The 17,217-nt window shown below is 42.0% G+C and overlaps 1 protein-coding gene across 3 annotated transcripts in view; it reads right to left on the minus strand.

The window, feature by feature from the left end:
• Positions 1-17,217, minus strand: part of ypel1 (yippee-like 1) — a 35,357-nt gene that overhangs the window by 5,739 nt on the left and 12,401 nt on the right. For all 3 annotated transcript variants that reach the window (XM_087813210.1, XM_087813202.1, XM_087813219.1), the window contains exons 3-4: positions 2,290-2,333; positions 905-1,013 (exon numbers count right to left, since the gene is read on the minus strand). In XM_087813210.1, the coding sequence (XP_087669336.1) occupies positions 905-1,013; positions 2,290-2,333 (153 nt within the window). The remainder of the gene's footprint in view (positions 1-904; positions 1,014-2,289; positions 2,334-17,217) is intronic.

Below are 17,217 nucleotides of genomic sequence, written 5' to 3' on the forward strand. Positions count from 1 at the left end.
TAAAGTAATGACGCTGTCAATTTTAAACATTCAATCCCAAAAAACTTTTACTTTATTTTCTACTTTAGATAAAACTGTTTTGAAGTTGTTGTTTTTTTAATTATTGAACGTTTGGAAGACATTTATTTAATTGAAATGAAAATGGCGTTGAAATGTTTTTTTTAAAGTAAAATCAAGTTTTAAAGTAGTTTTTTATTCATTCATTTTCTACTGCTTTATCCCTTGTGGGGTCGCGGGGAGACTGGAGTCTATCCCAGTATCATAGGGTGAGAGGCAGGGGACACCCTGGACAGGATGCCAGTCACACAAAGACAGCCAACCGTTCACACACACACTCATACCTACGGATCATTTCTTCAAGTTCTCAAACAAACTCTGTATGTTTTTGGACTGTGGGAGGAAACCGGAGTGTCCGGAGTAAACCCACACAACACAGAAAGGTCACGAGTTCACTCGGACTGGAAGTGAACCAGCAACCTTCTTGCTGCGAGGCGACGCCACTAACCACTGCGCCTGTCATTTTTTTATTAAAAGTTTTTAATATAAATTATTATTTTGATTGAAGCATCTTTTTAATAAAATGGACTATGATTGACGTTTTATTTTGAAATGTAAACTATTTTATTGATTGAAAAACATATTTTTCATGAACACTAAAGGAACGAAACCTTCAGAGACTCTTATAAGTCTCTTCATTACTGACTCTTTAATCACCGTCGACCTCTGAGGTCAGAGGTCAGAGGTCTCGTCACTAACCATCACTCGTCGAGTCCAAACACAGACCTGAGTCACAGAGGTTTAGACTCGCTTCACGAGTTCAACTGAACTAACGACAGCAGGTGTTTTTTAAGCTAGATGCATGGCAGAGGTCAGAGGTCAAAGGTCAGAGGTGCAGGCGACTCACATATTTCCAGCCCAGCGTGGTTTTACAGTTTTCACAGTAGATGTCAGCGACGGCGTGTAAACCTGTGAGAAGAACCCGCTCCTCAGCTCGACCACATCCCACGTTCACCCTGAGAGCAGGAGAGAGAGTTAACCTGTCGCTCAACCAGCTGGTTAGTTGTTAACATCACCGACGTCACCAGTTTATTGAAGCTTGTTATTAGGCAGCTAGCACACTTGATAGTAGAGCTTAAATAATAGCATATATATATATATATATATATATATATATAGCTAACCAGCTAATATGCTAGTAGAGATCCTGAAATAGGCTAGCTTGCTAGTAGTGTTCATATAATTAGCTAGCTAACTTGCTCGCAGAGATCATTTAATTAGCAATCTAGCTTATTAGTAGAGAATATACAATTAGTTTGCTAGCTTGCTCATGGATATAATAAAATTAGATAGCTAGCTTTCTAGTATAATTATAGCTTTGGCTAGCTATCTTGCTTGAAGAGATTTTACAATTACTAGCTATCTTGCCAATAAAGACCATACAATTAGATAGCTAGCTTGCTAATAGAGACTAAACAATTAGTTAGCTAGCTTGCTAGTAGGATTATACAATTAGATAGCTATCTTGCTAGTACAGAATATACAATTAGCTAGATAGCTTGCTAATAGAGACTAAACAATTAGTTAGCCTGCTAGTAGAATTATACAATTATACATTTATTTACCTTCGTTCACCGAATTTCCCCTCGCGGGACTAATAAAGGTTTTCTGATTTTTTCTGATTCTGATTTAGTTTACAACTGACTAAATAGTAGTTTGTGTTTATCCACAGATTATGTGTTTAGTTCACTATTTAAGACTCATCACTGAGACACTCGTGTATTTTTGTGTGCGTGTCTTTGTTTTGTGTGTTTATTGAAAAATCGTTGCGACTTTTCCGCTGATGAATCACAGACGATTGTTATTGTTTAAAAATATAATACAAATCAAACTGGTTCGTTTTGGAGTCCTATTCTGGAGTTTATAGAGCACTTTCAAAAGGTTTTAACAAGCAGCTGGTTTAGTTCCTGGTTTCTGTCGTGTGAACTCGAAGGATTCAATCCATGAAAAGTTTTTAAAAACTAAAGTCATATCTCAAGTGTGAAAGCAGTTAATGATACTTATATTTACACGAATATCTTCAAATATGTTTAATTTACAAGCTTCAACTTCAGGGACACATAAACACACAGTTTGCAGTGTAGCCATTAGACAGAAGGTCAATATTGACACAAACAAACCACAAGGCGCTATATAAATAGAGATTATTATTATTATTATTGTTATTATTAACTAGTTCCTCGAGCTAACAAGCTATGCTAACAACAGAGCTAACGTGTTGACTTTACTTACACTGAGTTGAACAAGTAGGCTCTTCCTTGGCTGCCTTGAAATGACTGCAAGAAAAAGACAAAAACAAAAGGTTGTGAGTCAACAACGGTAGTAATGAGTGAGTAGGTAACTAAGTCGGTAAAAGTTATCATTCTGAGCCGCTCTAGTAGAAGAACTCGCATTTCTCCTTCAAACTCTTCACTGGCTGCCAGTTTCTTTCAGGATCATTTTAAAATTCTGGTTCTTACTTTCAGATCTATTATTGTTCGTCGTAACTTAACTTGTTATGACTTTTTGTATTGGTTCCCAGACTTGGAGGTGACACTCCATCATCATCATCATCATCATCATCATCATCATCATCTTCATCATCTCATCATCATCTTCATCATCATCATCTTCATCATCATCATCATCATCATCTCATCATCATCTTCATCATCATCATCATCTTCATCATCATCTTCATCATCATCATCTTCATCTTCATCATCATCATCTTCACAAACATCATCATCATCTTCATCATCTTCATCATCATCATCTTCATCTTCATCATCATCATCTTCACAAACATCATCATCATCTTCATCATCAAGTTTACAACAGTACTTCTGTTGAAAATCAAAGTAGATTGACATGTACTTTGATATGCTGACCTATGAAGATGCCAGTATTTAAGATAAGGAATCATTGATCTTAACAAAACATGTGGTATTTGTTTGATGAAGGAGAAAAAAAAAGAGATAATTAGGATAAAAACACAAAGAATGAAAAGACAATATAAAACTCATACTTCCTGTTGATACACTTTTTGTTTGAGCCTTGACTTGTTTCACGACAACATCGATCTCAATCAGCAGAGTATCAATTATATTTTTTATTTTAAATCATATTTCATTTTTTACCATTTATTTTGAGTCAATACAGTTACACCAGAGTCAAGTACTGGACAATACTACACACATATACTTGTTACTACACTATCACAACACCAGAGTCAAGTACTGGACAATACTACACATATATACTTGTTACTACACTATCACAACACCAGAGTCAAGTACTGGACAATACTACACATATATACTTGTTACTACACTATCACAACACCAGAGTCAAGTACTGGACAATACTACACATATATACTTGTTACTACACTATCACAACACCAGAGTCAAGTACTGGACAATAGTACACATATATACTTGTTACTACACTATCACAACACCAGAGTCAAGTACTGGACAATACTACACATATATACTTGTTACTACACTAACACAACACCAGAGTCAAGTACTGGACAATACTACACATATATACTTGTTACTACAGTATCACAACACCAGAGTCAAGTACTGGACAATACTACACACATATACTTGTTACTACACTATCACAACACCAGAGTCAAGTACTGGACAATAGTACACATATATACTTGTTACTACACTATCACAACACCAGAGTCAAGTACTGGACAATACTACACATATATACTTGTTACTACACTAACACAACACCAGAGTCAAGTACTGGACAATACTACACATATATACTTGTTACTACAGTATCACAACACCAGAGTCAAGTACTGGACAATACTACACACATATACTTGTTACTACACTATCACAACACCAGAGTCAAGTACTCCACAATACTACACATATATACTTGTTACTACAGTATCACAACACCAGAGTCAAGTACTCCACAATACTACACATATATACTTGTTACTACACTATCACAACACCAGAGTCAAGTACTGGACAATACTACACATATATACTTGTTACTACAGTATCACAACACCAGAGTCAAGTACTGGACAATACTACACATATATACTTGTTACTACACTATCACAACACCAGAGTCAAGTACTGGACAATACTACACATATATACTTGTTACTACACTAACACAACACCAGAGTCAAGTACTGGACAATACTACACATATATACTTGTTACTACAGTATCACAACACCAGAGTCAAGTACTGGACAATACTACACACATATACTTGTTACTACACTATCACAACACCAGAGTCAAGTACTGGACAATACTACACATATATACTTGTTACTACACTATCACAACACCAGAGTCAAGTACTGGACAATACTACACATATATACTTGTTACTACACTATCACAACACCAGAGTCAAGTACTGGACAATACTACACATATATACTTGTTACTACACTATCACAACACCAGAGTCAAGTACTGGACAATACTACACATATATCCTTGTTACTACACTATCACAACACCAGAGTCAAGTACTGGACAATACTACACATATATACTTGTTACTACAGTATCACAACACCAGAGTCAAGTACTGGACAATACTACACATATATATACTCATATGTATCGTATGAACAGATACTTGACAATATTCAGCTCAGAAACTGTTGATTTATGCGTCAAACAACAATAATTTCACGTTAAAATGAATTCTATTTTCCTCTAACTGAGCGACAGAAAAGGAAAAACCAAACAAAACCAAATCAAAGATGAAAACATCAAACCAGCCACAGGTGTTCAGACATGAAAGCGGCGATAAAAGCTCAGATTCAGATTCTCGCTCTGAGATCCCAGATGTTTGTTTTCATCTTTGATGCTCAACATCTGCTGGTGTGTGTCTGTGTTGTGTGTCCATGTTACATGCTTGTGTTACATGTTTGTGTTACATGTTTGTGTTACATGTTTGTGTTACATGTTTGTGTTAGCATGTTTGTGTTACATGTTTGTGATACATGTTTGTGTTACATGTTTGTGTTACATGTTTGTGTTACATGCTTGTGTTACATGTTTGTGTTACATGTTTGTGTTACATGTTTGTGTTACATGTTTGTGTTACATGTTTGTGTTACATGTTTGTGTTACATGTTTGTGTTACATGTTTGTGTTACATGTTTGTGTTACATGTTTGTGTTACATGTGTGTGTTACATGTGTGTGTTACATGTGTGTGTTACATGTTTGTGTTACATGTTTGTGTTACATGTGTGTGTTACATGTTTGTGTTACATGTTTGTGTTACATGTTTGTGTTACATGTTTGTGTTACATGTGTGTGTTACATGTGTGTGTTACATGTGTGTGTTACATGTGTGTGTTACATGTTTGTGTTACATGTTTGTGTTAGCATGTTTGTGTTACATGTTTGTGTTAGCATGTTTGTGTTACATGTTTGTGTTACATGTTTGTGTTACATGTGTGTGTTACATGTTTGTGTTACATGTGTGTGTTACATGCTTGTGTTACATGTGTGTGTTACATGCTTGTGTTACATGTGTGTGTTACATGTGTGTGTTACATGTGTGTGTTACATGTGTGTGTTACATGTGTGTGTTACATGTTGTGGTCGTCGGGATCGAAGACACAACACAATGAATCTTGTGACTGAAGAAGCTCTTGAAGCTCAGAGATGCTACTGATGATGAGACACGAGAAAACAAAGGTTGTTTTTCTTCTCGAGGATCTAAAGAATCAAAACAAAACCTCAAATTGGAATCATTTGCCGAGAAAGCAAACAAGGGAAAGTGCTTGAATAACAACAGTGTTCTTTTATGTTGCTCCGCATTAATACTCATCTACGTCTGCTTCCATTTCACGACCAGTTAAGATTCAAAGAAACCTTTTTACTGCTGCAGTTAAACGTCGACTCGAGGCTTGAATCATCTTTAAAGGAACTTTTGTCTGTTTTTACAAGAAACACTTTTGTTGCCTTTAGATATTAGAGTAACAACCGTGCGAGAAAATATCCATTATTTAGTTTTTTTCTTCTTCAAGACACTGTATCGATATTACAAACTTCATTTCATTTTTTAATTGAGTAATGTTTAATTAATATTAATACAATTAAGCTCAATAAAGACAATTATAGAATAAATATAAATTAGTTTCGAACCATTGTGATTTTAATAAATATTTAACAAATATATTTTTAAAGATACCAAAATGTTATTCAAAATAACTATTAATTTTTTTGCCTTTGAAATCATGTTTAATTTCGTCATAGTTTTCAATTAATTGTGTGTAAAATATTGATTTTTCCAATTGACGACAACGCGATCGATCCTAAACGATCATGTCGAGGACTGAGGACGAGAGGATACAGTTGACTCCAGCAGCTTTGAAAGCTGATGTTTCACTGTATTTTGGTTTCACAATTAGAAGTGTTTATTGTATCCTCTCGTCCTCAGTCATGGAAGGATTTCATTGTTCCTTCCGCTGCAAAAATGAATGTAATATTTTACTTCAAACACACTTAATTGAATTGTAAACAAAAAAAGTACTATAGTTAAAAAAGCCAAAATAAAAGAACAATAATTGTTTCCCTGCGTCGTGATCCATGCGTTCAGACACCAGAGGTTCAGACACCAGAGGTTCAGACACCAGAGGTTCGGACACCAGAGGTTCAGACACCAGAGGTTCGGACACCAGAGGTTCAGACACCAGAGGTTCGGACACCAGAGGTTCAGACACCAGAGGTTCGGACACCAGAGGTTCAGACACCAGAGGTTCGGACACCAGAGGTTCAGACACCAGAGGTTCAGACACCAGAGGTTCAGACACCAGAGGTTCAGACACCAGAGGTTCGGACACCAGAGGTTCAGACACCAGAGGTTCAGACACCAGAGGTTCGGACACCAGAGGTTCGGACACCAGAGGTTCGGACACCAGAGGTTCGGACACCAGAGGTTCAGACACCAGAGGTTCAGACACCAGAGGTTCGGACACCAGAGGTTCAGACACCAGAGGTTCGGACACCAGAGGTTCAGACACCAGAGGTTCGGACACCAGAGGTTCGGACACCAGAGGTTCGGACACCAGAGGTTCAGACACCAGAGGTTCAGACACCAGAGGTTCGGACACCAGAGGTTCAGACACCAGAGGTTCGGACACCAGAGGTTCGGACACCAGAGGTTCGGACACCAGAGGTTCGGACACCAGAGGTTCAGACACCAGAGGTTCGGACACCAGAGGTTCGGACACCAGAGGTTCGGACACCAGAGGTTCAGACACCAGAGGTTCAGACACCAGAGGTTCGGACACCAGAGGTTCAGACACCAGAGGTTCGGACACCAGAGGTTCGGACACCAGAGGTTCGGACACCAGAGGTTCGGACACCAGAGGTTCAGACACCAGAGGTTCGGACACCAGAGGTTCAGACACCAGAGGTTCAGACACCAGAGGTTCGGACACCAGAGGTTCAGACACCAGAGGTTCAGACACCAGAGGTTCAGACACCAGAGGTTCAGACACCAGAGGTTCGGACACCAGAGGTTCAGACACCAGAGGTTCGGACACCAGAGGTTCAGACACCAGAGGTTCGGACACCAGAGGTTCAGACACCAGAGGTTCGGACACCAGAGGTTCAGACACCAGAGGTTCGGACACCAGAGGTTCAGACACCAGAGGTTCAGACACCAGAGGTTCAGACACCAGAGGTTCAGACACCAGAGGTTCGGACACCAGAGGTTCAGACACCAGAGGTTCGGACACCAGAGGTTCAGACACCAGAGGTTCGGACACCAGAGGTTCAGACACCAGAGGTTCAGACACCAGAGGTTCGGACACCAGAGGTTCGGACACCAGAGGTTCGGACACCAGAGGTTCGGACACCAGAGGTTCAGACACCAGAGGTTCAGACACCAGAGGTTCGGACACCAGAGGTTCAGACACCAGAGGTTCGGACACCAGAGGTTCAGACACCAGAGGTTCGGACACCAGAGGTTCGGACACCAGAGGTTCGGACACCAGAGGTTCAGACACCAGAGGTTCAGACACCAGAGGTTCGGACACCAGAGGTTCAGACACCAGAGGTTCGGACACCAGAGGTTCGGACACCAGAGGTTCGGACACCAGAGGTTCGGACACCAGAGGTTCAGACACCAGAGGTTCGGACACCAGAGGTTCAGACACCAGAGGTTCAGACACCAGAGGTTCGGACACCAGAGGTTCAGACACCAGAGGTTCAGACACCAGAGGTTCAGACACCAGAGGTTCAGACACCAGAGGTTCGGACACCAGAGGTTCAGACACCAGAGGTTCGGACACCAGAGGTTCAGACACCAGAGGTTCGGACACCAGAGGTTCAGACACCAGAGGTTCGGACACCAGAGGTTCAGACACCAGAGGTTCGGACACCAGAGGTTCAGACACCAGAGGTTCAGACACCAGAGGTTCAGACACCAGAGGTTCAGACACCAGAGGTTCAGACACCAGAGGTTCGGACACCAGAGGTTCGGACACCAGAGGTTCAGACACCAGAGGTTCAGACACCAGAGGTTCAGACACCAGAGGTTCAGACACCAGAGGTTCGGACACCAGAGGTTCAGACACCAGAGGTTCAGACACCAGAGGTTCAGACACCAGAGGTTCGGACACCAGAGGTTCGGACACCAGAGGTTCGGACACCAGAGGTTCAGACACCAGAGGTTCGGACACCAGAGGTTCGGACACCAGAGGTTCGGACACCAGAGGTTCAGACACCAGAGGTTCAGACACCAGAGGTTCGGACACCAGAGGTTCAGACACCAGAGGTTCGGACACCAGAGGTTCGGACACCAGAGGTTCGGACACCAGAGGTTCGGACACCAGAGGTTCAGACACCAGAGGTTCGGACACCAGAGGTTCAGACACCAGAGGTTCAGACACCAGAGGTTCGGACACCAGAGGTTCAGACACCAGAGGTTCGGACACCAGAGGTTCGGACACCAGAGGTTCAGACACCAGAGGTTCGGACACCAGAGGTTCGGACACCAGAGGTTCGGACACCAGAGGTTCGGACACCAGAGGTTCGGACACCAGAGGTTCGGACACCAGAGGTTCGGACACCAGAGGTTCAGACACCAGAGGTTCAGACACCAGAGGTTCAGACACCAGAGGTTCTCTCGTGAACACGTTCACTGACACGAGTCCAAACCACTGGTCAGCAGCAGAAGTGCAGCGTCCGGCGCCGAGGATGTAAAACAGGGTCAGAGGACTCGCTGGTGACGACAGAACCTTCATCTCCTGTCGCTCAGACAGGCTTCCATCGGCTTTGCTTTTTCCATCGCGAACCAGCGCCGCAGATCAGTTAGCGGTCGAGGGCGCGGAGCTAATGCCGGCTAATAGGCGCCAGCTGCCTCCTCCTCCGAGGCCCGGTTTATTTTGGACCTTCATTGTTGTAGGTGAGTCGACGGTGCAGACATGTGACCCGGATCTGCAGGAGGGAACTGGGTCAAAGCCCTGCAGAGCCGACGACTCGTCCTCTCCTCGCTGGGTCATGTGACAAGATCTGGGCGTCATATCTGACCCGACCCGTCGCCCTCATCTCAGAACCGGAGCTATTTTTACCAGCAGCTCGGCGGGTGTTTGTCGCACCCTGACAGAACTCTGACAGAACCCTGACAGAACTCTGACAGAACTCTGACAGAACTCTGACAGAACCCTTACAGAACTCTGACAGAACCCTGACAGAACCCTGACAGAACTCTGACAGAACTCTGACAGAACCCTGACAGAACCCTGACAGAACCCTGACAGAACCCTGACAGAACCCTGACAGAACTCTGACAGAACCCTGACAGAACCCTGACAGAACCCTGACAGAACTCTGACAGAACCCTGACAGAACCCTGACAGAACCCTGACAGAACCCTGACAGAACCCTGACAGAACCCTGACAGAACTCTGACAGAACCCTGACAGAACCCTGACAGAACTCTGACAGAACCCTGACAGAACCCTGACAGAACTCTGACAGAACCTTGCAGCACAAACACATCCATGGAAGTATATCATCGGAATATTGAAGTTTGATTTGTGTTGAAAATAGTCATTTATTAGTTTATTCATTATTTTATGGAATTCAATCATTTCTAAATGTGAATATATTTTCACATAGACTTTTATATTCTGAGAACAATAACTCAAAAATAAATTGTCTAAATTCAATATTTTTCAATTTATAGCCCTTTAAATTCAATATAGTAATGTTGGTACAACAGTGTCACTATAACAATAATACTTGATCGAACTTTTAGCCAATCACGTGACACACAGATGATCACGTGACACACAGATGATCACGTGACACACAGATGATCACGTGACACACAGATGATCACGTGACACACAGATGATCACGTGACACACAGATGATCACGTGACACACAGATGATCACGTGACACACAGATGATCACGTGACACACAGATGATCACGTGACACACAGATGATCACGTGACACACAGATGATCACGTGACACACAGATGATCACGTGACACACAGATGATCACGTGACACACAGATGATCACATGAAGACGTAGAAACATCGGCGCGTCGGTAAGAAATCAAAAGTTAGAGCGAATGGATCCGTGATCGATGACACGATCATCCAACATTTAAATATTTCATTTAAAAGGCTGCGAATTAAACAATTTTGAATTAAAAAGAAAAGATTTCGGAATTAAAATATCAAACTCTATGTGTAAAAATCAAATCATTCATTTGTAAAATATTTAAATGTTTTATTGAACTATTACAAAAACACATTGAGCTCAAATATAGAAATTATTGAATTCAATTATTAAAGAAAATAATGTAATGTTTAAAAAAAATCAATCAATTCTCTGATGTCACTGACAGACTTCGAAACAATATTTTATTTTCCACAGTTAAACCGACAGGATCGTAGACAATCACGAGAAATATCGCCGTATTTTTCTTTTCTTCTTCCTCCGAAGCGATGAAAGAAGCCGACAGGTTGGTCGACTCCCCTTAAACTGCTTCAATCCCCCTTGTTTTAAAAACTCTTGTCCCCAAGAAATGAATCCGTCAAAGCAGATCTAAACTCCCAGAATCCTCTTGACCGCGGCGCTCGACGGGAACAACATTCCTCGCCTCAGAAACGAGCTTCAACTCCTTCATCGCGAGCGTTTACACGTAAAAAATACTGAATGACAAAGAAATCTGACGGCAGATTAACTGAAGCCATTAGCAAACCTGTCGACGGTAACCATCTGTCTCTCACTGACGCTCAAGAGTCGCTCCAGAACAAACTCACTCCAGAACCAGGTTTTTGATTCATAAATATTGGCTTTAGAGAGAAGTTGTTAATATTTGAATGAAGATTTAATACGGTGTCGAACAAGATCTTAAGATAACATTAGAACCAAAGCTGAACCAAATTCAAACACAAACAATCATCTGGAGCCTCAGGAAGGTATTTTCTTAAAGAAAATAAAGAGTCCAGTCACTCTCTGAAGAAAACTTATTTCGGCAGTTTATATCGTAAACTTTCTTCCTTCATTCGTGACCAAAGAACTAATCGGTGCATCGTCTGCATAAATGTTGATTTTGCCTCAAAAGATGTTGAAAATTCTCAACATAATTTTTTCGATTTTTCTTATTTTCCCAAAGGATCTATAAAGTTACATCCATCCATCATATGATCTAAAACTGGTCATACATGTGCAGCGCTAATGGCTACATTAAAAAAAGAGGGGAATAAGGGGGAATTCTTTAACGTAGCCATTAGCGCTGCGTCAGAGCCTCGTCCAACACATGTTCGTCCTCAGACAGTCAGATGGAGATGAAAGGAAAAAGAAAACAGAAGGTTTAACGAAAGAGAAGAAGATGCGACTTTACAAACGATACTTTCTACATCAACAGAAATAAAAGACGACAAATATATTGTCATTACATGTTAACTTGATAAACCTCACGTCTCTGACGAGTAGAAACGTAGTCGTCACGTTTAGTCACATGTTACAGAGAATAAACTTTTATTTGCAGACACTAAACTGGATTAAGAACCAGCGAGCGCCGAGGTGCTGGTTTGTGTGTCATGTGCGAGCGAACAGAACCTGCAGCAACACTTCAGCCACTAATCTTCACGGTTTAACGGAGGCGACTCCAGGCTTCGGTCGAACATCCTCGCGACCGTGTTCAGGTTAATCCTCTCGACTCATCATCTCTTCTCCACCCAAGACATGCTTTCAACTGTGAGGAAGTCGAACCTACAACCTTCTCTCTCTCTCTAGAAGAACGAGGGAGGAACTGGTTTCAAAGCTGGCAGCGATGGGTGGAAACACCAGCCTCGGTGTCGTCTTCTCCTCAGTAACTTGATCAGAGGTTGATGCACAGAAGCCATGAGGCTCGACGCTATCACCCCGACTAGCTGAGTCCAGAGAATTGACTCTTATCTTTGTTTAAGTTAAAATATGTATCTGAACATTTTAATTAACATTTAAACGTCAACTTCTGAGGCAACAACAGACGGTCGTAAAGTGACAAGATTTCCACCTGACAGCTCATAAAATATACATTTATTGATGACTGACCTCTCTGACCTCTCTGACCTCTCCCTGATTCCCTGGATAAATATTATTTTGTATTAATTTTTTTTTTTTAAATATATTTTTTGTTTTATGTATTATTATTTTAATATATTTGATTTAATCCATTATAAAGTATCAAATATTATTTAATCATTTGTATTTATTTATACATTATTTATTTATTATTATTATTATTTTTGTTTTATTATATTTTAAGTTATTATTTTCGATGCATTATTCTTATTGTTATTCTAACTATTTTCTAACAAGTTCACTGTATGTTAAATATATTTCCCTGCTGGGAAAAAATTCTGCTCTGACATTCACACATACTGATGTGAGTAGGCTGTAGGCTGCACACTTGCGCCAAGTTCACCATCAGGAGCAATCAGGGTGAAGTGTCTTGCTCAGGGACACAACGACACAAGCTTGTCTGGAGCTGGGATTGAACCTGCAACCTTTTGGACTGCAGGCAACCACTCTACCATCTGAGCTATGACGCCCCTCATTTTTAAACATGTTAGTCCGCAACAATGTCCTCATCGTCCTTCACTCGCAAACAAGACCATGAGATACTTTAACAAATCTTCTCTCTTGAGCGGATCTCGTCTCTGACTTAGAAGGACATTTTTCCAGCTGAGAATCATGGTCTCAGATGTAGAGGAGCTGATCCTCATCTTGGCTTCCTCACGTATCTTCTCAGCGAGGAACCGAAGTTCTTGTTCTGAGCAACAAAACCTTTGACCTTTGAACCTCAGAACTCTTTACCAAGAAATATTGTTCAATGGAATGAAACAAAATGTTGCGTTTTTAACGTAGCCATTAGCTGTGTTGCTCAGCTATATAGTTTAATTTTGGCAAACAAACCTAAAGATCAAACATCTCTTCATCTTCATATCGGACACGAACTCATTGGAAACTTTGACTCGTGGAGTCACTCAAGTTAGCGTAGCGCTCAAGTTAGCGTAGCGCTCAAGTAAGCGTAGCGCTCAAGTTAGCGTAGCGCTCAAGTAAGTGTAACGCTCAAGTAAGCGTAGCGCTCAAGTTAGCGTAGCGCTCAAGTAAGTGTAACGCTCAAGTTAGCGTAGCGCTCAAGTAAGTGTAACGCTCAAGTAAGCGTAGCGCTCAAGTTAGCGTAGCGCTCAAGTAAGTGTAACGCTCAAGTAAGTGTAACGCTCAAGTTAGCGTAGCGCTCAAGTTAGCGTAGCGCTCAAGTTAGCGTAGCGCTCAAGTTAGCGTAGCGCTCAAGTTCCCAGGAAGAAGGGCAACACATCCGAAAACATTCTTTCACGAAACACACTTTCTGAAACGACGTACGTTTCATAAGTCGTTTTTGTGCGTTTGTGCTCCTTTCATTTTCCTTGAAAGCCAAAAACTAGCGCACGATCTAGTTCACTTTTTGTAGCCGCCAGGAGGATCAAAGGCTCCTTAAAAAAACTGGACCAAAACAAACGTTGTCCTCACGTAGCCTCGAGCTAAAGCACTTTAGCGATTGACTCGCGACTAATGTGCTGCTTCAACAGCAGTCGTCAGGTGACGCCGGTTCTGCAACATTCCTGTGATGTGGAGAGAAGACTCTATTTGGACTCTATCCCGCCGTGACCTCGAGTCGAGTCCGATCGAGTGTCACTGAGACAGTGAGCGAGAGAACGTTGGTCGACACCTGTGAAGATGAAGCAACTCCTGCTTCAATCCAACGTTTGTGGAACGATAACATGAACTTGTCGTCTACACCGATGACACACACGTCTACACCGACGACACACACGTCTACGCCGATGACACACACGTCTACGCCGACGACACACACGTCTACGCCGACGACACACACGTCTACGCCGCCGACACACACGTCTACGCCGCCGACACACACACGTCTACGCCGACGACACGCACGTCTACGCCGACGACACGCACGTCTACGCCGACGACACGCACGTCTACGCCGACGACACGCACGTCTACGCCGACGACACGCACGTCTACGCCGACGACACGCACGTCTACGCCGACGACACGCACGTCTACGCCGACGACACGCACGTCTACGCCGACGACACGCACGTCTACGCCGACGACACGCACGTCTACGCCGACGACACGCACGTCTACGCCGACGACACGCACGTCTACGCCGACGACACGCACGTCTACGCCGACGACACGCACGTCTACGCCGACGACACGCACGTCTACGCCGACGACACGCACGTCTACGCCGACGACACGCACGTCTACGCCGACGACACGCACGTCTACGCCGACGACACGCACGTCTACGCCGACGACACGCACGTCTACGCCGACGACACGCACGTCTACGCCGACGACACGCACGTCTACGCCGACGACACGCACATCTACGCCGACGACACGCACGTCTACGCCGACGACACGCACGTCTACGCCGACGACACGTACGTCTACGCCGACGACACGCACGTCTACGCCGACGACACGCACGTCTACGCCGACGACACGCACGTCTACGCCGACGACACACACGTCTACGCCGACGACACACACGTCTACACCGACGACACACACGTCTACACCAACAACACAGAGAGACTGAGAGTACAAGTAAAGAACATGTTCTACCAGTTTAGTTAAAAAAAAGGATGATCCGTTTATCGACACATATTTGACCTTGAATGAACATTCAATACAGAAGAATATCTTACAAGCAGCTGAAGTGATGAGTGGGAGTGAGGTTTGTATCTTCATAGAGTTATAAAATCAGTCGAAAAAAGTATTTTTATCTAATTATAAATTCAAGTCAAGAAGTGTTTTTTGACATTTTTAAGTTTCAAAAACTAGTTTAGCTAGTTAGCTATCAAAAGGTACTTTTACAAGATACACTATCACAACACCAGAGTCAAGTACTGGACAATACTACACATATATACTTGTTACTACACTATCACAACACCAGAGTCAAGTACTGGACAATACTACACATATATACTTGTTACTACACTATCACAACACCAGAGTCAAGTACTGGACAATACTACACATATATACTTGTTACTACACTATCACAACACCAGAGACAAGTACTGGACAATACTACACATGTATACTTGTTACTACACTATCACAACACCAGAGTCAAGTACTGGACAATACTACACATGTATACTTGTTACTACACTATCACAACACCAGAGTCAAGTACTGGACAATACTACACATGTATACTTGTTACTACACTATCACAACACCAGAGTCAAGTACTGTACAATACTACACATATATACTTGTTACTACACTATCACAACACCAGAGTCAAGTACTGGACAATACTACACATATATACTTGTTACTACACTATCACAACACCAGAGTCAAGTACTGGACAATACTACACATATATACTTGTTACTACACTATCACAACACCAGAGTCAAGTACTGGACAATACTACACATATATACTTGTTACTACACTATCACAACACCAGAGTCAAGTACTGGACAATACTACACATGTATACTTGTTACTACACTATCACAACACCAGAGTCAAGTACTGGACAATACTACACATGTATACTTGTTACTACACTATCACAACACCAGAGTCAAGTACTGGACAATACTACACATATATACTTGTTACTACACTATCACAACACCAGAGTCAAGTACTGGACAATACTACACATATATACTTGTTACTACACTATCACAACACCAGAGTCAAGTACTGGACAATACTACACATATATACTTGTTACTACACTATCACAACACCAGAGTCAAGTACTGAACAATACTACACATATATACTTGTTACTACACTATCACAACACCAGAGTCAAGTACTGGACAATACTACACATATATACTTGTTACTACACTATCACAACACCAGAGTCAAGTACTGAACAATACTACACATATATACTTGTTACTACACTATCACAACACCAGAGTCAAGTACTGGACAATACTACACATATATACTTGTTACTACACTATCACAACACCAGAGTCAAGTACTGAACAATACTACACATATATACTTGTTACTACACTATCACAACACCAGAGTCAAGTACTGAACAATACTACACATATATACTTGTTACTACAGTATCACTATGTATCGTGATCAATCACTACTGTGAACAAGAAACAAAGACATTATTCAAAAGACCGTCAATAAAAATACGTGTCACTCCTAAAATAACAATAAAAGGTCACTCAGAGGTCACTCCTCAGAGGTCACTCAGAGGTCACTCCAGTCGCTCACAGACCAAGAGAGTAAATAAATAAATAAATGTAAATAAATGTCTGACGATCAACACGAGCTGCTGTCACTGACGTCACTGAACGAGCTGCAGATCTTCACGACGACCCTGAAGACTTCCTGTCAAGACACCAGCGCTCGCATCGTCACGAGCGTCTCCAGAGTAAACCAGGAGGAGACTCATGAACGTCAGAGTCTCAGAGTCAGAGTCTCAGAGTCTCAGAGTCTCAGAGACTCAGAGTCTCAGAGCCATAATGCTTTGCCGCCCAGCCAACAAACCGTTGATCCTTTTGCCACAGTAAACATAGAAGTAGATTCTTTTTAAACTCA

This window comes from Callionymus lyra, chromosome 1 (genome assembly GCF_982586985.1).
Source record: "Callionymus lyra chromosome 1, fCalLyr1.hap1.1, whole genome shotgun sequence".
NCBI lineage: Eukaryota > Metazoa > Chordata > Actinopteri > Syngnathiformes > Callionymidae > Callionymus > Callionymus lyra.